We start from the raw sequence: 24,605 nt of genomic DNA on the forward strand, positions 1-24,605 counted from the left end.
ATATTGACATTAATGTTAACGTCAATATGTAAATGCAAGGAAAGGTCAACGCAAATCACTCAATTCGACCAAACTTTTAATACTAAATTTCGTGACAACGCAACAATAAAACTCTGTAATAACAAATTGTTAGAGTTTTATTGTTGCGAACGGTTGGATTTTCAGTTCGTGCGATCAAAATTTCTCTCGTTTCGAGTATTTTTCTCGGTTTTATTTCGTTTGTGTCGATTTTATCTGTAAGAATAGAAGTGTCTAATTTTACGTGTTTTTAACATTGTTAAGCCGAATATTAATGATTTTCCGACGAACCTCTATTTCCATAACAATTGATCGGTCTTGACAGAGACGACGAACGGGGAACTCTTCGTTAAGCCAAAATCCAATGGAATTGTTAAAACAAAACATAAATTAATAAATACACATTACCCTGTTATAGTTTATATACGCATCATATCCCATATCAAATTTGCATCGTTATAGTCTGAACTGGACTTGAATTTTCATCCTGGATTGGGTTTATTAATTCTCAATTTACGGACAGACACTTGGGCAATATCAGAAGATTGGTTGGCAAAGTGACAACGAAACTATAAAGCAGTGTTTTTACTAGCTTAAAGACTCTGTTAATCGTCCATTAATGAGTAAATGTAAATATCTCGTTCGAAAGGTAATTGTTTTCTTAGGTAGCGTGCAAAATTTCAGATTTTTCTATAAAGGGGTTGCCGAAATATAAGCAGTTGAAAAGTGCAAAGATGGCCATAAAAACTGTATCTTTTCTTTTTCTTATTCGTTTGGCGGTGCAAATGCTCCTAGAGAAAGAACACCACTGGGTCTACAGAGCTCAAATTTTAAACTTAAGCCTTTCTCGTTATCAGCGAGGTACTGACCATGACACGTCCAGAAATGGAAAAAAATTCCAGTTTTTTTTTTTAATATATAGCCTATATATGAATGTGTGAGGGCACGATTTTGTTCAATTTCTTCGATGCTAAATATCTCCCGTGTTTTTTGTCGAAAATTTCTGAAATTTTCAGGGAGGTTTGTGTATTAGGGGAGTCGAATAAGGTCGGGAATTAGGACAAAACTCCAACTGCACTTTATTATTCTTTACCGGAAAATACAATTTGTATAAATGGATTTGGTCACAACACGTAATAACGGGGAGCTGGACCGGCTCCATCCTCCGCCTTTTCGCCAGACTGCCGAAATTGCAACGGTACGGATTCCGGCGTCGTTCGGAAAAAGCGGAAGACGGCCGGAAGACTTAGACGAAGACTCACGCGTACAAATATAAGAAGGGAACGTTTAATAAACATCTTTAAAAATACGGTATTTGTAGACCGGATAACGATAAACCACACGGTGGTTGGCAGTGTTACGTCTTCTATCGAAAAACACCGCGATGCCGACGTGGTGGCCCGCCTCCCCGTAAATAACGTTATACGTATTCTGTCGCGGCCACCTACGTTTTCCGTCCGGTACGTTTACATATACCGTATATATATATATATATATACGCACACACGCACTTTAAAACGTTAATTACGTAGTACCTTATACGTACGGTATATGTAATTATTTATATGTACATATATATATATATAGAGATTTACGCGGATATTTATATATACCGTATATATCCGTAAACTACATTTGGAAGTACCGTCTATACACGCATCTAGTATATAGGCTAAGTACGGTGTATACACGTGTATGTATAAATATATATACCGGTAAGGCTGGCGGCCGCTAAAACACCGTACAAATAGGTGGAAGGAACGGGACTTAAACATAGATTTCTTATTCCGACGGAACTTTTCCTTCGACGTCACTTCCGCCCGACCCGGACGCGCGGCCCAGTACCGGTAGTTTACGCGTGGCCGGACGGCGGAATCCGACAAGAACGGGGAAAGAAAACGGCGGGCGGCCCGCCCCTCTTGGCCTGGCACCGCGGAGCCCGCCCGGGGTGACGGGGGAGGAGCGGGAAAGAGTACAAAGGGGCTAGAAACGGGCGGGCGGCGGGGTCCGGGGTCGAGAGACGTCGATCACGTGGGTCCGATCCGGCCGGAGTAGATATTTACAGATGGCATAGTAGTGGCACAGAGCTCCCACGTTGACGAACAGGTGCCAGATGGCGTGGGCGCAGGGTATTCGACCGTCCGACTTGAAGAAGACCACTCCGACGATGTACAGGAGTCCACCGGCGGTAAGTTCCAACACCCCCGACCTCTCGCACTGAAAAATCAAAACACGGATGCCATCTTAGATCTTTGTAACGGGTGCGCCTCCTCGGCCTCTATTTCTTTTTCGCTTCTTCCTCCCCGGAGGCCACAAACCGGAAATCCGTTTACGTATTCGCCTCGGCCACTCGCAGCGTGAAAAACCAGACAATTTGGCCGGCGGTCGAGAGAAGCTCGGCGCTGGCAAGCACCCGGGTCATTTGGAATTACTAACTGGCTGGTAGTAGTAATAGGGGGGAAGTCACTTACGGGAAACGTAAACCGGACACCTATAAGCAGAGTCGATAGATATACTGGTCCTTGCTCTATGCTCTCAAGTACAGTTAATGCCTCAGGTTGCCGATAGTTGGCAGGAGAGTCGCTGTTAGGCGAGAAGTTTGTTTATCTATAGTACTATAATAGAGGTAACAGAGACTTATCATACTGCTACTGGTGACATAAAAATGACACTTCGATCATAAGAATGCAATCTTCTGTTATTTTAATGTTATCGTAGCATTGTGATAAGTCTCTGTTATCTCTACTATACTATTTGAGATATTAGTTTTCAAGACAAGAAGCTCTTTTATAATGTTTAAAACTGTTATATTGCTACGTATTGTGAATGAAAGTTTTGTACATAATATTCTTGTATAATATCTGTTTAATAAATAAGTAAAATATGCATTTTACTGTTTTGTTTTATTACATATGTGTGACTTTTACATATGTATAATTAGAAAAACCATAGCTTATCCTTTGATACATTTAAATAGCCATAGAAATTTAATCCAGATAAAGACAAACTATTTTTTAAATAATTTATTAACTTCAACACTACATAAAGTGTGCTATACAATTTTCCTTGATTTAGTATAGTGAAAAATAGTATTTGGGATGAAATAGTTTTGTATTTTTGACTTGAGAAATTACACTCATATTGGCTCTACATATTTTGGTAATTTATATAATATTCTGCACTATTAAAAGTAGAATGTGAATGAAGATTTATTGGTGGCCAGTTATATATGTCCTTTATTTATATAGGTTTAAAACATCAATAACATATCTTTCTTTTAGACTCAATGTCATCACTAATCACTGTCAATATCTGACAATACTGTTTGAACTATTGCCATCCTACATTCACCTATTTTATTTCTCAACTTCTAACTCATTATCCTCTATTATGTGCCTGTAAATGTCTTGAATATGTTGTCTAAATAGTTGGAATTTCCTGTTTTTCCTCTAACAGTCTGTATTTGAAATCCGAGAACTAAATTTACTGACTTTTATTCCTCCTCTTTAACTTTTTTTGGGCTCAACTTTAATCTCTATCTCGTTAAATTAATAAACACAATATAAATTGTGAATAACATACCAGTCGAACCCCCCCCATAACACTGTTGATTTTTCCGTTTTATACGAATTCCATGTTGTACGAGTCACTTAGATTTTATAAATACGTGAGCTGTTCACAGCCCGGCACACGTATTTGTAAAATCTAAGTGACTCATACAACATGGAATTCGTATAAAACGGAAAAATCAACAATGTTATAGGGGGTATATCACAGTTTGTTTCTCATTGCAAAATACAAATAATTCACCTAATATTAATAAATAAATAAATAAAAATATGGGCTTAACCTTGATAAACTCCAAAGCCACCCTACATCCTAAATTTCCTTTTCTTTTTGTAACACTTTAAATCTATCATGTGTTAACATATGGTTTAACATTTCTTTACATTTCCATAATTAAATGTATATAATTCTCATCATTCCTTTTTCTTCCCGATTCAGAGAGTTATAGGGAATCCCGATGACATCCGATATTAATATTATAAGTTATATACAGGCTTAACTATAAATTTTTTGACTACATTTTCTTACCCTTAACGAAAACTCCCAAAAATATTTAAAATCAGTATAGTAACATTAGAGCTATTGGCAATGCAAAGACCAGTATATCTATCCACTCTGCTAAAAAGTATCTTCTATCCATACCTATTAATTTCTTCTATAGCCCAAGAAAGAAGAAACTATTTGCAGTATTAGAAACTATACGCAGACCTAACTCTCCAATACAGTTACGTTCATTCACCTCTTTCGTTACTCCCGAATTCCGTAATAACCGGGTATCGAGTCAATACCAAAAACTTTGAAATTTAAATTAAATTTTAAAAAATAATACTTCCGAAAGTGTCCCCCGTTATTTTTTTGTTGCCAGAAAGTCTTCTTGAGGATTTTTACGGCCGTCTCTTAATTCGGATTTTACCATTGTTATCGTGTCATTTCCGGCCGGGAGGCTTTTCCTGACTCTTTCCTTCCCGACTGACTGGCTAAAATGGCTCCGTCGGGGGATTTGGCGGAGCCACCGGACGACTAGAGGAAGAAGAAGGAAGAATACTCACCATAGAGAAGACGGCCAGACCGGGAACGATGCCGATGACAGCGTAGAAGCACGTTTCTAACGTCTTGTACCTGCAAACAGAAGTATTAGCCTTGCGCCGAATTCTGGGGACGGGCGCTCCGTCCTTCCTCCCCGCCAAGGGGGAATAGACGGGCGTTTTTACCCCTCCATTTAGTTAGAAAAAAAAAGTTACCTTTCGTGGAAGAAGTGTTGATAGGCGATTCCCAGGAGAGCCAAGAGCCAGACCAACCAGCGCAGATGGCGAGCCGGCGAATCGGGACCCATCTCTTTCAGAGTCAACCTTGGCGAAAGAGACAATTACCAGCGCGGTAAAGATCGGCGTAAAGGTAAGCTGGAGACTACTTACCACGGGGTGTAAGAGGCGGCGATGAAGACGTAGATGATGGCCCTGTCGCATCTGTGAAGAACTTCTTTCAGTAATCTGTAAACGAAGGCAAAGCGGTGTCACGCCAATTCCCGGCAAGCGTACCCGTCGCGAACTAAAAACAGTCTACCCCTCCCGACGGGCACCGAGGGCAATTCTTCTTTTTGTCGCTCGATTCCTGCTTTCCGCCCGGCCACTAAAGCCTGGTACTGATATGCGGAAATGGTAAGATAAAAGTTGCCATTCTGTCTTTCCAGTCGCATGTTCTCACTTACCGTACCAAGGTCTATAAACACAAGGTCATAACACCAATGTTCCCTACGGAGCCGCCATATTGGGTCCTTAGTTCCAAGGTCACCATATAGATTTCATAACTGTTATTTCAGAAAATGCAATATGTCACATTAAAATACAGTATAGGTAGCAAATGGAATTATTTGTATTAAAATATAATGTTATAAAAGCAATAATAATTATAAAATACGCAATAACATTCAGTTGAATTTTTCTTATTGAATACGGTATATTCAAGCAATCTGTATGGCTGTTGTTAATGCTAAAGGAAAACACCAACTACAAAAGAAAAATAATTTTCTGTAGTCTTCTAAGCAAGTAATCATTTATTATTGTATTATAAATCTCACACAGCGGAAATCTTCACAATAATAAATAAATAATAATAGTAATTTAACTAATATAAAAATAAGANAATGCTAAAGGAAAACACCAACTACAAAAGAAAAATAATTTTCTGTAGTCTTCTAAGCAAGTAATCATTTATTATTGTATTATAAATCTCACACAGCGGAAATCTTCACAATAATAAATAAATAATAATAGTAATTTAACTAATATAAAAATAAGAATGTTTTTAAAAAGAATTGATTAGTGAATATTTCATATAATATTAATACGTGGTTCCTGTAATAAATTTTTTTATAAATCTAAAAAAGCAGCAATGTTTACTGTCCTAAAAACATTTGTTTAACTCTTAAAGTCATCACTCTCATGGATCTGTTTGTGGGAAAACGGAACAATCTTACACCTTTGCCTGAATAATTTTTACAATTCGGCGCCGTAATACCATTATAAAAAAATAGATAATGACAAATTCAATTAATTGAAATGGAAAAAAGCAAATAACCAAATTTGCATTAGAAACACCGTACACAACTCAAAAGACCCAATATGGCGACTGCCGCCATGTATTACTGTATCGTGTCCCGACCTTGTGTTTATAGACGATTACGCCATTCCGAACACTTTACGCAGTAATTACATCTTTTTGAGCTTAATATTTAAATCGTATAGCGATATAGTGTATAAACGAAATATATTAGAGAGTTATACTGTATAGAATCTATACAGTATAACGCTCTAATATATTTCGTTTATAAAAAGCTTTATCTATACTATAGATAAAGCTTTTTAGCCTTACCCACTACCATAGTTCGAATGCTTTTTTTCAACTATTTTTTTATTTGATATTTCAAATACTTTTTCATGTGTATATTGTATTTATAAAAGTATTTGGTTCCAAACCCTCAGAAAGATACGAGAACGATAAGACATGTACGAGTCGTAGTTAGGTCTTGAGACATCATCTCTTTATTTTCTAAGTATTTCACTTGGTTTTAATTCTTGATTTTCAAAGTATATAGCAGGTTTAATGATTAAAAATTTTATTTTTTAAAGAAATTTTAACTAATTAATTGACCCTGCTTCGCATATGCTTTGCAGGTAGTTAAGATTACATAGTCGCGGTCGTAGCCGCAATACATTAATACCCGACAATTCTATTTTTTACATTAATTATATTTTTGTTGAGTANGAAATATGAATTTATTTTGATATTTTTAAGTACAGTACTCGATTAACTGTTTCAGCAAAGTCAATTCCATGGAAACGTTTATTTTCTAAAGCTGGTAGTGTTGTGACAAAAAAAAATGTTGCAATATAAAGCCAAAAAATTTGGAAGAATTCATTATTTTCCAATTTCAGTTCTTTTCAATGTTTACATGTTGATGGTATTAGCCAGGTTGAGGCAGAAGTTTTCATCTCGAAAACGTGAACGTCGAACGTCGAGTGCCGCTATCTTGTAATCGGTGCTCGACGTTCGACGTTCACGTTTCCTCACTATTAGTTTGGATTTTGATCTTATTCTGTAACTTGATGTTTATACTTGTGTTTTATCTCCCTGAGTACATTAATAATTATTAATAATAAAGAACAAAATGTCATGAAAAAGTGTAATTTTGGCCGAAACATTTATACTAATTGAGATTTACTCCATCTATAAGTATACAATAATGTGTTCACAGTTAATAGATATAACATCGATGATTCAAACAAATCGATTATGGCCATCGCAGGACACTCGCCACGACAAAAGTTAAAAATTTTCGACTTTGTATACCGTCGGCTTGGATGACAAAAGTGGCATCATTTTGCTGTTCTGTCGTCCTTTTCCGCGTGTGAGTACCAGGCTTTAAAGAGGAATTAACATTTTGAATCGAATAGTTCTCCGTTCTGGAATTCCGGTATTCCTGTGGCATATTGAAAACGAGCGTAAGGTTGTAACCGTTGTGGAGAACCGGGTTCTCGGATACTCGTTCGATTCGCCCGATAACTTTTTCGTCGGCAACCGGAAAAGTTCGGCCCGTCTCTCCCGCCGGTGGCTGAAACCACTCGACACCTGTATTCGGCGGCGAGGAGTCCTTAGCGACGTCGCGCACCCCAATAAGGGCGGGAAGTTCGTCTTGGAACTTCATAAGGAGATTCAAAATCGTAAATGAGAAACGGAGGTTCTCCGGCCTAATTATATAAGATATAATCTATATGTAAATTTTATTATTTATCGTCAAATGGGTTACTAAACATGAAGAAGGAAATGTCGGAATAGAGACGAAATGTAAACACTTTAAACGAAATTGTAATACATTATGTGGCAAATTGGGGGCTCGACGACGACTAGGCGTCAATTCAAACGTAATCGAAAATTGGCGTAGTATTCTCGTTGTCCCGTGACAATTCTATTATTTTTCCTAAGGTTTGGCATCTTCTCGGACTACCGCGAGAAAGCCATTATTACTGCAATTACCAAATCGGATCGGCAGAATAAATTTCGTTTCATCGTTCCCAGGCCAACAAAGAGCAGTCCTCGAGACTAATATCCGAAAGAATAATTTGGCATCTGGGGTATTAAGATCTTCTTCATCCTACCCGATTCGGCTTCGGAAAGTAAACATTTACGATTGATGTAATAGAGTACAAAGAAGACCGAATATTGTCGATAATCGGCAATATTCGGTCTTCTTTCTTCCTGCATATATTTTCTTGGCATTAGCATGTATATAACCTGTGATGGTAAGATTCTACAACGACTAAAAGCATGTAATTTTGTCCTGATAATGTTTTTTGGCTTGTTGGGACTAAGAAGCAGAAGTGTACTTTTCATCGTGATAATTTCTCTTTTCAGCGCCTTACTATGACGAGCCGCCCAAGGAACTCGGAATGTGTTCCCACTTTCTGGAACTTTGCTCTTGATCGATTATTACTTGTTAGGGAAAGACTGGCTGTGTCCACGTAACCTTTTATGCTGAAGGCCTACTCTTTCTGGTTGTTGACCACTCCAGAGCTGACGTATAAAGCAATTAACATCCTTAAAAAATAGAAAGATGAAGAAAGCTGTTTAAGATATCCTGCAATCCTAATAAGACAAAAGGTATAATCTTTACTAACCATAATAGCCAAATCTGTACAAGAACACATCTAATATAAAGCTCGCAGGTCACAGTTTAAGTCTTACCGTAAGACCGAGCTCTCATGAGCCTCCCACATCTCTAACACTAGCCAGATCGTCTTCATTTTTAACTTCTTGTCTATTGCTGCCAAGAACATTTGATGTCTTTTCAGGGATGATCTGTTATTCACCTTATCATCACATATGAAAATAAGTTATTAGATTGGAAATATCGCTCGCTTCCAGTCCGTGACAATCGTATTCGCATTATCATCACAATTTAATCAAAACTCAGATATTAACATTTTTACTGATGGCTCCAAACTTGATAGTAGTTCATGATATACCCTTGTAGTAATTTTTGTTGGGTAGGAATGTTAGGTTTCTAAATTTTGCCTCCACAAGGCAGTCATTTTGAAAAGGAAATTTAGAGTAGAATTAAGTAGTTCGATGAAAGATATACAAATACGAACATGACTGTCTTCACCGACAGTACTACTGGCCTCGACACAGTTAAGGGTTCTAACTGCCTAACTGTATTGCTACAAAAATTTCCAATGTATGGCTCTAAAAATTAACAATTATTCTCTAAATTGAATTTACCTGCCATTGAGTCAAGGGCAGATGAAGTAGCTATGATTGCAGCATAACTACCTTGACATCAGTTAACATACCAGGCCTATCTCCACTATGAAATATATTCTCTAGGATGAAAACACTTGGCAGAACAGTTGGAACATTAACGACTGAGCACTTAGCCATTATTTGTTTCCTAACATCAAGTATCTTTTCAACAATATCTTCATCATAATCTGCAATTACGCAAAACAGTTTTACAACAAGCACGGAAACTTTAAACTCTTATAGCCATAGATTCAAGTCTCCAACCAGTGTCAGGTCCGTAATGTCCCCGAAGACAGTCTTCACTAACGGTTTGACCGCCTCTCACTGGACGATATCAGCTTTGTTTTAGAGAACGTTGCCAGAAGACGTGGTTCGGCATTGTAAACTGTAACCATTTTGTCAAGAAGAAGGGTGGAAAAGTCTGCCTACAGCTTTTTTCTACTTTTCCGACTGTTACATATAAGAGAGGGAAAGGTATAGCGATCGGTCAGAAATGACCCTGTCCGCAAGTTTTTTAAGATTTTGGACTCGGAATCTTAAAACTTTGGGAGATGCAAAAATTGGGGTTTTATGAATGTATGGATTTTTGTGTTTGCATCCTAAAAATTAATCTTTTTGCTATTTTTAATAGTTAATAACATGGGCGTAGCGAGGGGGAGGCTGGATGGGCACGGCCCCTCCCAGGGAACCTGGTGCCCCCCAGGAAATCACAGCCGAAAAAGTGTTGAGTCGATTTGTAAACACCTAAAGCTAAAATAAAAGTTTTGAATACTAAAAAAAAAGGTGAACGGCTTGCTCGGTGCCCAATAATGAACAATAATTTGAAATAATTCAATTTTGTGTCAGGTTGGCCTCCACTAGGCCCCTCCCATAACAAAACTCTGGCTACGCCCATGGTTAATAATAATACTTTTTAAAATAAAATCGCGCAGTAGATGGAGCAACACACAATTTATTTATTAACAGTATGATTAATAATATAAAAGTTATTTTTTAAATAGAATCTCTTAACAGCCGGGAAAGTTACGCAACTCGATGCTTGATGTTTTTTCTTTTTCTTTGCGTTTATATTCGGGAGGACTGGAAAAAAAGCCGTAAGCTACTGGTCTCTGGCCTTTATAGGATTTGTATATTTTAGGATAGTACACACGTATTGAAAAATATTTAGAATAAAAACCGAAGCGGAATTGTAAACGATTTGTTTTCCGGAGTAACAGTATTTTGGGTAGGCCTAACTGCGAACTTAACAAAGGCTCAATAGCGGCTAACCCGGAATATCCGTATTTGTTTTCGACTCGTGTAAGCAAGTATCCAGTCGCATTACAGCGGACTCCTAACCGTCGAAACTCAACGGGGATCGACGTCTATGGGAAACGGGAGACACGCCAACTTCCGGCTGGAATTGAAACACCGGTCAACCGGGGAGAGAAGTCTTTCCATGCGGTGGATGGTACCATTTCCGGTCCGGCATCCGCGGGAGAGCGAGAAAAGGGCTCTGGGGCCGCAAAGGGAAGGCGCGCCACTCCGTCTTTACGAAACCCGGGGGTTCGGGCCGGGCTCTTTCTCCCATGCCGTCCCGAACGGAAGTGCCGAGGCATGTCGGCAGCGAAAGGGCCCGTTTTCCGAAGATCGTTCCTCCCCGGGCGGAACCCGAGGAGGGCGGAGCGAGGGAGATAGAAAGAAATCTTACCTGAATCTTCCCAAGTAGAAGACGGAGTGGAAGAAAGTGGAAATAGAAAAGAGGGCGACCATGGACAGGCCGTAGATCAGACAGGTCAGATACTGACTCTTGCCGCTAGACTGCTGAAGGAGGAATACCAGGCCCAGCAGGCTGGGAAGCACGGATAGCTGCGGGTTCCAACACAAATCCCATTAGAAGCCGCCATCTGGCCGGATAACCGAAAAAATTTTTTTCTCCGTCCGAATCCGTTCCCGTCGTTACCTTACGCGGAAGGAGGCGCCGGGCAGAGAAGAGGGAAAAGAAGGCGTAAATCGCGTCAAGTTCCGGGCACCGACCACCCCAACCGACCCGTAAACGGAAGTGATTTTCGTCCCCTCGGCCATAACACGTCTAAATACCTCCCATCGGAGAGAACGTAGGCCGCTTTCCGGCATCGGGGTGGCCCTCCTGGAAGGACTTTCCGCCGGAAATCCATCTCCGTTTAGGCGGCGTTAGAGACCCGAAAATTCCACCTCGGTGGGCGGCACGAGGCCTAGGCCAGTCTTTTTACCTGCGGACAAACAGGGGAGACCGGAAAAGACCCGGCCTAGCGGGCACTCCATCAGTAGGTAGAAATGACTCGGGCGGAGGAAAAGTCGGGAAAGGGGTATTTAAATGCCGATGGAAGAGGCGGAAAGGAAGATTTTCCGCTGAGACAGAGTGTGGGCGTGGGGTTGCCACAAAACCGTTGTTCGGCACGATGATTCCCCATCCCTCGAAGGCGGGGAGCCGGAGCACCCCGTAGAGAAGCCAATATCAAAAATATCGAAATTACACGAAAACAATTAAACTTCGATAAGTCAATTATTGAGGAAATGCATGGGAACGAAACTATTAAAATATGTTTAAATAAAATACAAAAGTAAGTTTGACAAGAAAATTTCCAGCCTAAAATCTTTTATTTGTTACAGGACAATATGCTTGCATTTCTTTCCGGCAAAAGAAGTAGCTTGGAATCTGGCAGACATAGGTAAAGCCCGTCACTTTTACCTTTTTTATCCAAGGTCTTTAAGGTGACTCGGTGGAAGATGGTTAGGACATCAAAGTTCGTGAGTTTTTCTACATATGGCTTCACTACCGTATTCACAACACTGCGCGCATCAAAGTCTTCTTGTATATTTACTTGCAGCATTTTTCAATTTATAACGATTCAAAAATTTGTAGGTAGGAAATTAACTTCTGAAATTATTGCACGCTTATTCTAGAATGCTTTTTATCGGCGAAAACCTAAAACAATCGGTAATGTTTTTGGAAATAATGAAAATAGGACATTTGTTAAATGTATCTTCTTACCCGTGTTCGTGTTATCCAGTGAAAGTCTGGTTTTGTCCTGAAATAAATTTGATGATGTAAAAGATTATTTATCTGTATAACTATAAACTGAGTAATCAATCATCTTTCTAGTGTACAAATAACATTTCTACTATAGTTTAGTAGGGAGAACTTCAAGGAGAAACTTGGAAAGCCCGACTCAAAGTGAGCAATACTGGGTTCGATAAATGCGAAGACGACAGCGTGCAGACACCGGGAACTTCCGGTTCTAATATCCCGTCTTTGCCTTCCATGGATGAACCGGATCCTTCAGAATATCGTTTGTCTTCAACGACCAATCATCTGGACCATTACTACCTAAACCTCATTTTCCCTCTGCCACACACCAGGATCATCAGCAAATTCATGGGGAGTCTCGACTTCTGCAAGTTTCGAGGAATTGCGCCCAATATCATTCACGAGCGCTGGAAAACATCCAAGAAAACAACATTCGTAATAGCTGGCGGAATATAGAAACCGAAAACAAACACAAAAAGAAAATCTGAATAAGAAAAAAAGGAAAAGCCAGAACAATAAACTTCTCGGAAGAGAAGAAAGAAACGAGCCCCACAAAGAGAGTAAAGTAGTAGCCAAGATACACCGGCCTCTTTCAACAATGTCAATTACTGTTGCATCTATCGTAGCTACTGATACGCTAAACGTGGCAAATCATGCAACCGAACAGAATTCGTAAGGTGCAAAAAGTGGATGCAGAAGACCTACACTAAGTTCGAACCCGGTGACGACAGTACAACAGACGGAGGTTATCCAGACGAGTCTTCCGAGTTGTAGAATAATAAGTTAATTCAATCCTTTATGTTTTTGATACAAATAAGTTACAGTACAATACAGTATACATATTTGTATTCTATTGTAATTTTTAAAAAAGCTGTGTATAATCATCTTTTCCCATTGACGGTCCATCTTCCTCCATATTCGCGCACATATATTTGAATATGTTTTCTCTAATGGATTAACGTAATAGACGAGAACCATATCCATCTTCAAAACACCAAAGGTCCAAGGTATCTTATACGCCTGGTCACGGTTTGTAAACTATAAATCCGAAAGAGATACTCACAGGCAAACAAAAGTGTAACCATCTTCCCTCGAGTTACCGTACAATTAAAATATGGGCCTAAAGCGCAATGGCTGCGTAATAATCTAGGTCTATATGGTAATGGGCCGTCCATAAATTACGTAAGGTATTTTGGGGTGGGTGGGGGTAAAGGATTTCTTACGATTTCTTACTCAGGGGTAGAGGGGTAATAGATCTCGTCTTACTTAATATTCTTATTTTTATTTTTTGATCTCGTTGAGTGATGGGATTTAATAGAGCTTTTAGGACAAACTGAGAATCACTGTAAATGTTAATAGACAGAGTTTTGTTTGGTAGTGAAGTGGCCCACTGAACAGCTTGGTAGTCAGCATCTTCTTCAGCTTGATAGATGGATGTATATGGGAGGTATCTGTACCTTCTGACATATTTTTGGCAAAATATGTAAGTTTGGAGGAAGATAGAGATACTTTGAGCCGACAAGAAGGGAGCTTTTGGACCCATCTGTGTAGATATTGATGCCTGCAAGATTATCTATGGAGGAAGCAGATGACATCAAATAACCTTGTTTACAGGATGATGATCAGAGATCGTAGGGTAATTGCAATGTGGTAGCATACGAAGAGCCGTAGATAGGTGTAGAGACCGTTATTGAGCCTTGACGTTTGTAGTTCTGATGTAGTAGTTTAGTACCTTTCTATCAATACAATACATAGTGGCAAAGGTAGGAGCTGTACTATTATCAGAGAAGCGTTAGTAAAAACAGTTTTGCAGTACTTTGAAATTCTGATGGCAAACTGGCTTTGAAGAGAGAGTAATTTACTTGCTACTGAATTTTTACTAGTTACATGATCACAGCCAGAGGCCGCGTAAAGTGGCATTTGTTGTATTGCCCCATTATACAGAGTTTTATAAGCTTTATTATTTAGTCCTCAGGTGCACCTAGCACATTTTAGCAGCATGTAGTTTATTTTATTTTATTTTATTTTATTTTTTTTTTGGCCTTAGACAAGATGTAATCAATATGGCAACGGAATGTGGTTTCTCTTTATTCGCTGTCGTTTTATTTTGTATGACTTTTCTGTTTACACGTGCACTAGCTAGTCGATCTGGCAAAGTTTTTTTGCGTCTTTTGTGAAAATTAAAATTAATATAAAAATAAATAATAATAATATTGTTAATAATTAAAAAATAAAGTTCTTAAAATAAATTTTTCATTCGAATTTATTAAATTCTTATATTTTTAAATTTGATCACCTAAAGTATCTTTATAAATAATAATACATACAGTATTAATTAACTAATTCATAATTATATATTTTGGACCTAAGGTTTTTAGGGTTTATAAAAAAATTTTTGGTTAAAATCTTTCTATAAAATCATGCCAAAATATTACGTAAGATAGAGAAGAAGAGGAGGGGGGATGAAAGAAAATGTTACTGTTTCTTACACAGGAGTGGGTGGGGGGTCTAGAATGGCCGAAATCGCCCTTACGTAATTTATGGACGGCCCCTAATGGGCAAAATGCTTTTCTGACAATCAATAGAAAAAGTTAAAATGAAGGGAAATGCAAGTTAAGAAAAAGTATTAAACAAATAGAAATTTAAGACGATCAAACTGGAGATTGCACTCCGAACACACAAGACGATCTTTCGTATTTTTCTTAGACTCGATATTCTCAAGTTCGATGACAATTATAACGTTTCTTTATCCGAGGGGAGGGACGATTCCCGACCCGACCCGGCGGAAATCGGTAGGTCGACCAGCCACAGAAAGGAAAGAGGGAAGGCCCGCCGGCGGCAGCCAGACGTCCAAAAAAAAGTTTCCAAACGGGCCACCATCCTGGGTGAGGGTCAAACTTTGGTAGAATCCGAGTACACGCCTACTTTCGTCGCGGTTCCAGGGAAAATTGTTGCCATAAAGAAGTTCGGTAAAATATCGGACCGTAGAAAGGGTGAGGTGGTGGGCGAAAATATATATACTTTTCGTTTACGACGCAGAAAATGGACGGACGGTGAAAAATTTGGCCCAGTTATAATTTCCTTAAATAATAATTGGAAACGAAAGCCACTCGTCCGTAAAAACGAATTTATTCTCGGCTGGAACCGGGTCTGGTACACAGGCGGATTTAATGGCATTTCTAGACTAGATCTCATCAACCCGTAAACCCGTCTAACGCAAAAAAGGAAGACTTTTCGGCTACCCACCACCTAACTCCACCTGCATAAAGCGGCTCGGAAAGGTTCCGCTCTTTCTGCATGCGGGCCGTCCGTTATTTACCCGTAAGATTTAGAGAAAAGGTGCAGTACAAAGGTGCGCCGTGTATTTTCCTCTACCCGGGGAGGGAGGGAGGGAGGGAGTCCGCCAATTGTCTACTCGAACTTTTCTGCTACGGCTTTTTCGGTAGTATTAGTAACATACAATTTCTTCCCATGTTATTTTATCGGATGGCACGGATAAACTGTCGTGTAGAAAACGTCGGCAAGACTTTTGTCATTCCTCCCCCTTCCGGAGTCCGCCGGAAAGGGGAGACGGCCCCTAAGTAAAAGCCCATCCGACTACCGATATAACGACAAACTCTTTTGTGAAACTATTTGGAACCGTGGCGGAGAAACGGTTAATAATTTTAAATTATTAAACATTGTGTTATTAAGAGACGAGTTTTATTTTTAAAAAAGCTTAATAACCAGTAAAATCTTCATTATCTCCGATTTCACTGGAGATATGACACGTGATCCTCTATCTCTCCACCCACCAAAACTTCGTAGCATCGATCCCCTAATACAAAAACCCCCTTGAAATATATCAAAAAAATTTGACGAAAGGTACGGGAGTTATCAAGCTTCAAAGTGACCGAACAAAATCGTATCCCCCCACACATTAATATCCATACATACAGATAAAACTCCTCAATTGTTTTTGCATTTTTCGACGTTTCGAGGTCTCCGAATCCAAATGGGAAAGGTCATTTTTGATCGATGGCCGTCGTACCTTTCCTCTGTTATATATAACAGCCGAGAAAGTAACCAGACGTAATCATTGATAATTTGTCGATGACTGCACGAAACCATCGATAATTTTGAAGCCACGGCCCAGGATTACACGGGCTGGGCATGTGGAAACAGGTGTCGGTACATCTACACGTCTATAATTCTTATTTGACTGACTGGTTTTAAGACAAATCGGAATATTTTCGGTTACAATCGCAAACAATCGGTTAAATGATGAAATATCGAAGGTTGTCGATTAACGATTACCCATTAAAAGAGACTAAAGACACCCATTAAGAGAGAGACGGAAGTAGACACCATCACTCTTTTAATGGGTGGATCTATTCGAGTCTACAACAACATTTTTAATAACAAAATATCGGTTTAATTGCCGTATACTTTCACGAATTAAACACTGAAATATAGTACCAAATATGCGAAACTCTAGCCTATTTATCGTATTACACCTCTAATAGGAGGTTATCCGCTCCAGGAAAACTCGGAAGACTTCACCGACCAGCCTGTAGGCCCAAACGCCAACCCGAGCACACTACTACCTGTGTTCGGGGATCGAATCCGTTTAGCCACTGGTACAGTATGGGTGTTGGGTGGAGAAAGACACACAGGTGGCGGCATTCTGTACCGCTCCGATGTTTTAGGAAAATAAAGAATGCAAATAACTCGTATAAACGTCGTAGTAGCTCGGAATATACACGTAAAGACGAGACCTGTATAGAGACACCCTTGCATTTGAGCACGTGCCCACTGTTCTTCTGCGTTGCCCACTTTCAAATACCTAAGGCGATCCAAATTCCATTATCGACAAACAACAGGAAATTCGCGACTTTTTAGCCTTATTCTGAAAATATAAACTGTCCGAAATGTATATTTAATAAACTAGAATAGCCAAAAGACGAGGTCTCTCGGTGTCCAAGCGAATACGTTTCCAAAAAGTGTAACAAGTCCTCAGAATAGAAGCCGATACGGTGTCGGATAGACCAAAGCTTAGAGGTAGGACACCCCGATATAAGTGAAGAGATTTCCATCGGAGAATTCTCCCCGACGGGGTTAAGTACAGGGGGCAAGACACTACTAATTTGAGGTGGAGAGCACATAGTATATTAAAGGGCATAAATTTAAAATAGGATTTAAAAACTACCGCCCGCGCGACGATAAAGAATTGCCGGTAATTTATTCCGTTTTCTTTTCTTTTTCAGTGGTTATAGGAGGTGGGTAAAAACGTGCCATCCACCGGGCCGAGGTTTCGGATGTGTCGGCGCCGAGTCCCGCCTCCTCCCCTGTTACCCCGCCTTCCCGGGTGTGGTAAATTGGTCCGCTCTCCTCCCGCCGAAGGTGGACGCGGTGGCAAAGAAAAGAGTGGATACTTACTCCGTGGGTGACGACGTTAGCCAGGTGTTCCACTTCGGTCGGCACGTAGGCCTGGTTCCCCACCGCTCGGCGATTCATGTACCTGCCAACGACCAAACCGGGTTAGCCCCGCCCCACTGGTGGCGCGCCCTCCTCCCGTCGCGCCGGTGGACCGCCGTCCCTTCCTCCCACCCCGCAAATGCCTACGACGCGTGGTGTTTCCGGTAAGTAATCCGGCCGGACGACACTGTCTTTTCTTTGTTTTTTGTCATAAAAATATAGAAATTCGTCTGCGGACACGCGCTCAATTTACGGGTGGGATGTTCCCCGCCAGAAAAGGAAATTTTAATGTTTTTTCATCACCTAAAACTTTAACCAATACCGTAAAAATTGTAAAGGAGTACGACCTTAACAATACGTAAACCGAAACAGAGAATAACAATACGTAAACACTTGAAAATGTATTAAAATTAAGGGTAGACGAACGTAGCTTTACTTGCCGAATACCTTGCCTGAACGACGACAAATTGCTCGTACGTCAAGACAAAAATACAAGATAATAGAGAGATTACCGGGCTAAATAAGGGGCATTCGCATACTCCCGTGCAAATCTGCTTAATTACTTTTCAATACCCATCGTTACTCTTAAATACGTAATCATTTACGGTCCCGTTCGGTCATTCTTCGACGTACAGAAATTTTAACCTTTCGTCCGGTCGGATTCTTAATACGAAACACCGCGCCACGTCTTCTCTCCGTTAACCCAGACCACCCCGCTTACGGATTTCGTCCTTTACTTCTTAAACACGGCCCGGATTTACCTGGGCCGTTTCCCTCTTTCTTTCCGGTTGGGGGAAACATTCCACCGTCCGTCGTCCCGGATTCCGGCCCCCATTTCTTTCAGGCGCGTCGGACTTATCTGTCTTTCGTCGGGCAGTTCTCAAGAATCACCCCTCTCTCCGGACGGAAGCCGCCGGGAATTCGGTCTTCTCCGTCCGACCTCGTAAGCCGGACGGGAAAGACAACTTCTTACCGCGGGAAAAGGGGATTGTCTCCTTCGTCCAGCGGAGGACACTTCGGAAAACGGTCGACGAGCGGTCGCCTTTTTCTTTCCTCGGAAGGGGGAAAGAGGCGCGGGCATCCCCCGCCTCTTTCCCGGTCAGAAAGTTGTCCGGGGACGAGCGGACGGCCGCCTCCCATACCCCGTCTTTACGGCGCGTGGAAATATCGACCCGCGCGCCGGCTTTCTTCCTCCCGGGCGCGCGTCCGCCGCCGTCCTGGATTCGGACGACGCGCGGTTCCTCGTTAACCTCTTTTTTTCGTCGGTGTCGGTCCCGGCGGTTTTCCCACCGGGGGAGGGTGTGCCAGCGCGGCGCGGACGGGAAGAGGAGGAGGAGGAGAAAGAGGACTCACCTGTTCTTGGAGGAGGGGTCGGAGACGGCCCCCTCCATGCTACCGGCGTTGGTCGACGCTGGTCCGGACCCTTTCGGGACGCGTCGCGACGTTTTCGGACGGGAGGTCACCGTCCACCCGCATCACGGGATCCGCCGACCGCCCTCCGGCGGGGAAGCCATTTTGCCTCGGCCGCCGTCCGTTCCGGCCGATCGATGGCGGCGACGGAGGCGCCGCCCGCTCCCTCCGCTCCGCACCGCCGTCGGGAGACGCGCCGTCGTTCTCTCCGCCGTTGTCTATCCCCATCCTCCTCCTCCTCCTCCTCCTCCTCCTCTTCTTCTCCGGAAGGACGCCGGGGAGGAGAGCGGGCTTCCGGAGAAGAAGAGGAAGAGGAGGAAGAGAAAGAAAATGGAGCGACGAGAACCCGGGGAGGGTGCACCGCGCGTTTAAAGTAGGTTCGCGTGGGGACGGATAATAATCGAGAGGTGGGCCAAACAATTTAACCTAGTTACAAGGCGGCATTCGATGGAATTAATGGAAGAAAAAAAATTTATTTCCCTCAGCGTGACTCAGTGATTTACTTTTCTACCCGAACTTTTTCTACTCTTACAGTAATAAATACAATTGTTTGTGCGCGGCGCCACTTTTCCACCGCCCAAAAAACAATGCCGCAGGTGGAAGAAAAGAAGTCGGCGGCTGCGGTTAGAAGCCACTCGAGAACAATACCGAAGGACGAAAATGGCCTTACTTCGAGGAAATAAGAAAACGGCGGACTTCGGAAAAAGTCGATCAACCCCCGGGTGAGGCCGATGCGATTTTCCGGACGGAGGTTAGGCTAGAGAATTTATTAGGGCCTTTACTAACTTATCCGTAACGGCTACACGTAGCGCGGTTTGACCCGTCCATTGCTTCATTTTAGGGTATTTTTGGAACGAAAGAGGAAAAATCGTCCCGAGTCTTACGTAAGAAGTCTGTACATTACCGTTCTTTGTCCGAGTAACCGTAACCCAGCTTTCTGGGTGGCAGCTTACCGCCGCTCTGGGCATCCGGCATCGTTTAGTGTCGAGTTTTCTAATAACGGGCTTTGTTCTACGTATTTTCGCCCACTCCCGGTGGCCCAGTGGATAAAACTGCCGATCTCCGTTAGTCCGTGGTGAATGGGAGGTTTACGGGTTTTCTTGGTGTTAGTAATGCCTAAATAGGTGTCGATTTCCCTCGAAAGATCTCCCGGGAGGCACGGACGATGGCACTGGCCTTAGCCGAATAAACCAAACCCAACTGTTTTCGCCTTAAACTGTTATACTGAATTCATATAACACGGAATTATCTACAGTGTTATAGGGGGGAGTCTACTGTACGCATTGTTTCTGGTTTTCCAAATCGCTTCGAATGTTGTTATTAGGATCTCATAATTTATTTATTTGTTTTGCACGTTATTAAAGCCATTCCAGTTCCTTTACTTTTCCATAACCCTGAATTTTTTTCAAGAATTTCCATAATTTTTTATGGGTACATTGGAGGAAGGTGTGCTATAGAGATTCCCTGATTCGGCATACGGGACAGTTATCTGTATAAATTAATACAAGTCACCCCCTATAACACTGTTGATTTTTCTGTTTTATACGAATTCCATGTTGTACGAGTCACTTACATTTTACAAATACGTGTGCCGGACTGTGAGCGGTTCACGTATTTGTAAAATCTAAGTGACTCGTACAACATGGAATTCATATAAAACGGAAAAATCAACAGTGTTATAGGGGTGTTTTCCCAAAGCATTTATAGGAAGGCAGTTATAATGGAGCCCTCCGGACGATTGTTTTGGCATTGTTGCTATCCTGTTTCGGGGTTTTAGAATGTAAAATCGTTTTCTGCAACAAATTTCGCATGCAGTAATTGATAATAAAACTATTGTATCCGAACAAACTTTTCTTGTAAACAAACGTTACCGTAAGTTGTCACGACAGATTTCGTGCCAGAAATTTTTATTTAAGTTTAGCTCGTTACCGATTAGAAGTAACTTTATGCTATCGGAATCGCTTACGGCTAGTGTGTGTGGTTAAGGTCTGGTAAGTCGTAAGTTGTCGCAACACTTTTTATTCCATGTAACTCGCTAACAATAGCTACCAGCGTTTTATGTAATGAACCAAAATGTAACCTTTTTTGCCGTAAACCAGCCGCCATATTTGATTCCTCTTTCGTATTGTTACCAGACGTAATATTCCGTACGTAGATCCAAATACGAAACGGCCCGGTAGTATCCGGAGTGGGCCAACGATCGAAGAAAGAAAGTAGCGGATCACTTGTGTTTTGCAACACGCGACCCCCTCCGAACGGAGTTGCTACAATTGACACTCCTACGGTTTCCTCTGCCTTCTTTTTAATGGTTTCTTCCGTGTCTTCGTTTTGCGAACTTCATACATTTTCATTTAATCTCCCTTACGTAGGTGTCTTTTTGTTTACTTAATCTCTTGCAGTCTTTTTAATCTCTTATCGTAATAATTCATTCCCCAATAATCAAAAACGTCCGTATTAAAAATAATACCGGTATGGCTTATAATTTAATTTCCGTCTGCCTGCTCGACACCGTAAACAAAAGAACATATTAACCATTATATAGCCGACTCCCGCCGACTCTATGGCGTGGAGTACTGTACAGTATCTAGATTATCGGAGTATCGACAATGGGTTGTCAAATTTTCTATTGTTTAGTTGTATGACGTAGTTAAAATCCGCCATGTTCTGTCAGAAAGTGCGCGTGGTTCTGTATATTTCGAACGGTAATACATCCTGTACAATAACAATACAAAAACACACTAGTACTTTGGATCTTATATAAAAGGTAGCATTTATTTGGTAATATGTAATTATTTAAAATATCATTTGTAAAGCTAATACAATGTATTACATCAGTAGGATCCTAAGAAAGTCCTTTATTAGAATATAGGGGGTGCATAGTTTTTTACAGTATAAAGGCGGGACGTTAAATAAAAATACAAAAAAAATTATATTCTTTATATTCTTGAATAAAAAAAACCGAATAAAATGCTTTATTAAACTGAAATAATCGTAATTTATTAATGTAAACCCATAGTCCACGCGATGACGATCGACTGAACATGGCGGCGGTGACTCGTGTGTCTCTTCTACTCACCTCCCCCGGAAACGAGTCCGGACGGTATATAGTAAGCTCGTTGTTTAAAGTTGTAATTCGACCAAACATTTCTGCGTTTTATATATTTATTAAGGTTTTTTATTAACTCGAATGCTTGGCGTAAGTATACTTACCTCTGCCAGGTCTTATTCTAAGGTCTTTTTTCATACTGCACAAATACCTGTTTTATTTTGGCCAAGCCGATAAATCCTGGCGTTTATAAACTGTTCTAAAAGACATAAAAATAAGGACGATAACACAACACTTGTATCCGTATAATTATTTATTAATTTCGATCACCGTTCGATCTTAAAACTTTCTCCCTCACTTTTACCAAAAATTCCTTATTAGACTCTATCACGTTAATAAATTAATTACAAAATCGTTCTTTTGAGTCGTTTCTTTAAAAAAAAAATATTATTTCAATTTACAAAGCGGTGAGTCGATACAAAAGAATGGCGATTTTTATAGAAAAAAGAAACAATTCTGTATTTAGTTTGTTTATTATTTTGTCGTTGGAATGTCCGGCGCCCGGTCGACGAGGTGGTCCCTGGTTTTAATTTACCTATTTATAGGATTAATATAAATATATTAGAAGTTGGCAGGGTAAGTAGCTTACGTACACCTGGCAAATACGACCCGTAGTTGTGGTCTGACACTAGGCTGTCGGGCCGGACCCTCACAGTTTCCGTTGTCGGTTAATTTTTACGCGCCCTTTGCGTTTCCTTATAACTGAAGAGGCGATGAGCGGAAAGTAACGACGTATGGAAAAATGCTTACAATTTCTACATTTCTAGGGTCAAAATGACGAAAATTATTCCAAATCCACGCGGGCAAACAATGTCCTTCCGTCCTCCCTGCCATTTCCCGGGAAAGACGGCGCCGGGCCGCTCCTCCCACGACCGACCCTGGGTACTTTCGGCTTTCCACCGCCGTTTCCGGACGGGCGGCGGTAGGCCCGCTTTCGCACACAGTAGCGCGTGGCCCCGCCCGCCGGCCGCCCCCGCAGGAAATTCATCGACGTCCCCCTTTCCCAGTCCGGCGGAGGGAAGAACAAAGACCCTGGGCCCGTATGCCGGGACTCGTCCTTCCGTCCTCCGCCGCGGTGGGAAGAACAGGGAGATTCTTGCTGATGCCTCCGATAAACAATTGCGGAAAAAAGAAAGAGACGTAAGCGTGTTTTCGTGGCGTTGTTCTTTATTGGCCTGCGTTTTTTGTCGGGTCCCTCCTCCTCCGGCCGGGCCGTCCGAGGGAACCCGCGGTATTTACATTCCGCTCGGGGCGGTCTATGTACAGAAAATCACAGAAAGGTTACTGGCCCGGTCGACGCGGCCCTGGGGCCGGCCGACCTTTCAGTCGAAGCGACACTGGCCGGTACCCCGGACCAGCGCCTTCCTCCTCATCTTCTTCCAGTCGGAGTACCTGGGGGCGCAGGTGACCACCGGATAGCCCAGCAGCCAGCGTCCCACGAATAGGTACTGGCCGGCGCCTGCCCGAGTGCCGCACTTCAGGGGTCGATGCACCACGTAGTAGTCGGCCGCCGGATCCGTCTTCCTCCCTCGGCTCTTCTCCAGTCCCCCGGCCGCATCCCGCAGCACCCGAACGGCCCTGACGGTGATCTCGGTCCTGCGCAGACTGTGGTCGTGGTCCAGGGCGCTGACGGTCCCCCGCAGCACTAAGGGAGAAAAACAAACGTCATCCATGCTTTAGCTCCTGCTCCGCGAGGGAAGGAGACGGACTCACCCCAGTCGCCGGTGCAGTATCCGGTGGTCACCTCGGCCTCGGTGCAGGGACGACACTCTGAAAAAAGAAAAAAAAAAAAACATCCGTTAGCGGCCAGGGCTTATCTGTGGCGTGGCGGGTGGAATCCGACGGACGGGACCGGCGTCGGGCGAAAGATCGAGTTTCAGTGGACGAAAAATTTTGGAATCCGCCGAGTGTCATGGCCGACAACAAGAAATGATACGTTATGAGTTTTTTTCCTCGCAACAAGTTTTTTGTATACATGGTAATTTTTTCACTATTTTATCTATTTGTGTAACATTTATTTCAACCCTCAAGAATTTGTTGTTGCACTTAAATAACTTTTTCCCTTAAAAATAACATCTTTGTATTTATTTTATAATTTTGTTTTTTTATAACGTTATATGGACAAAACGACATACATAGACAACGGACATAATGACATACCTGTCATTTAGTCCATAAGAGCTTAGTCAAGGAACTTAC

The 24,605-nt window shown here is 41.7% G+C and overlaps 2 protein-coding genes across 3 annotated transcripts in view; both read right to left on the reverse strand.

Annotated features, from left to right (window-relative positions):
* Positions 1-965: 965 nt before the first annotated feature.
* Positions 966-19,446, reverse strand: LOC111640946 (monocyte to macrophage differentiation factor 2-like). 2 transcript variants are annotated; one of them, XM_023387037.1, is made up of 7 exons: positions 19,244-19,446; positions 17,852-17,933; positions 11,075-11,232; positions 5,001-5,051; positions 4,827-4,934; positions 4,635-4,704; positions 966-2,235 (listed from the first exon to the last, which is right to left on the reverse strand). In XM_023387037.1, exons 1-7 carry the CDS (start codon positions 19,279-19,281, stop codon positions 2,002-2,004), a joined length of 741 nt encoding a protein of 246 aa, XP_023242805.1. In that variant the 5' UTR covers positions 19,282-19,446; the 3' UTR covers positions 966-2,001. The 2 variants fall into 2 exon arrangements, with proteins under 2 accessions (XP_023242805.1, XP_023242804.1); XM_023387036.1 differs by having other exon boundaries at positions 5,001-5,075.
* A 4,109-nt stretch (positions 19,447-23,555) lies between these two features.
* The window catches only part of LOC111640944 (meteorin-like protein), a 5,584-nt gene continuing 4,534 nt past the window's right edge, over positions 23,556-24,605 (reverse strand). The window contains exons 3-4 of the mRNA XM_023387034.1: positions 24,120-24,176; positions 23,556-24,051 (exon numbers count right to left, since the gene is read on the reverse strand). Of these exons, the coding sequence (XP_023242802.1) occupies positions 23,729-24,051; positions 24,120-24,176 (380 nt within the window). The 3' untranslated portion in view covers positions 23,556-23,728. The remainder of the gene's footprint in view (positions 24,052-24,119; positions 24,177-24,605) is intronic.

This window comes from Centruroides sculpturatus, unplaced genomic scaffold (assembly GCF_000671375.1).
Source record: "Centruroides sculpturatus isolate CEXI.00-Female unplaced genomic scaffold, Cexi_2.0 scaffold1461, whole genome shotgun sequence".
NCBI classification, from domain to species: Eukaryota; Metazoa; Arthropoda; class Arachnida; order Scorpiones; family Buthidae; genus Centruroides; species Centruroides sculpturatus.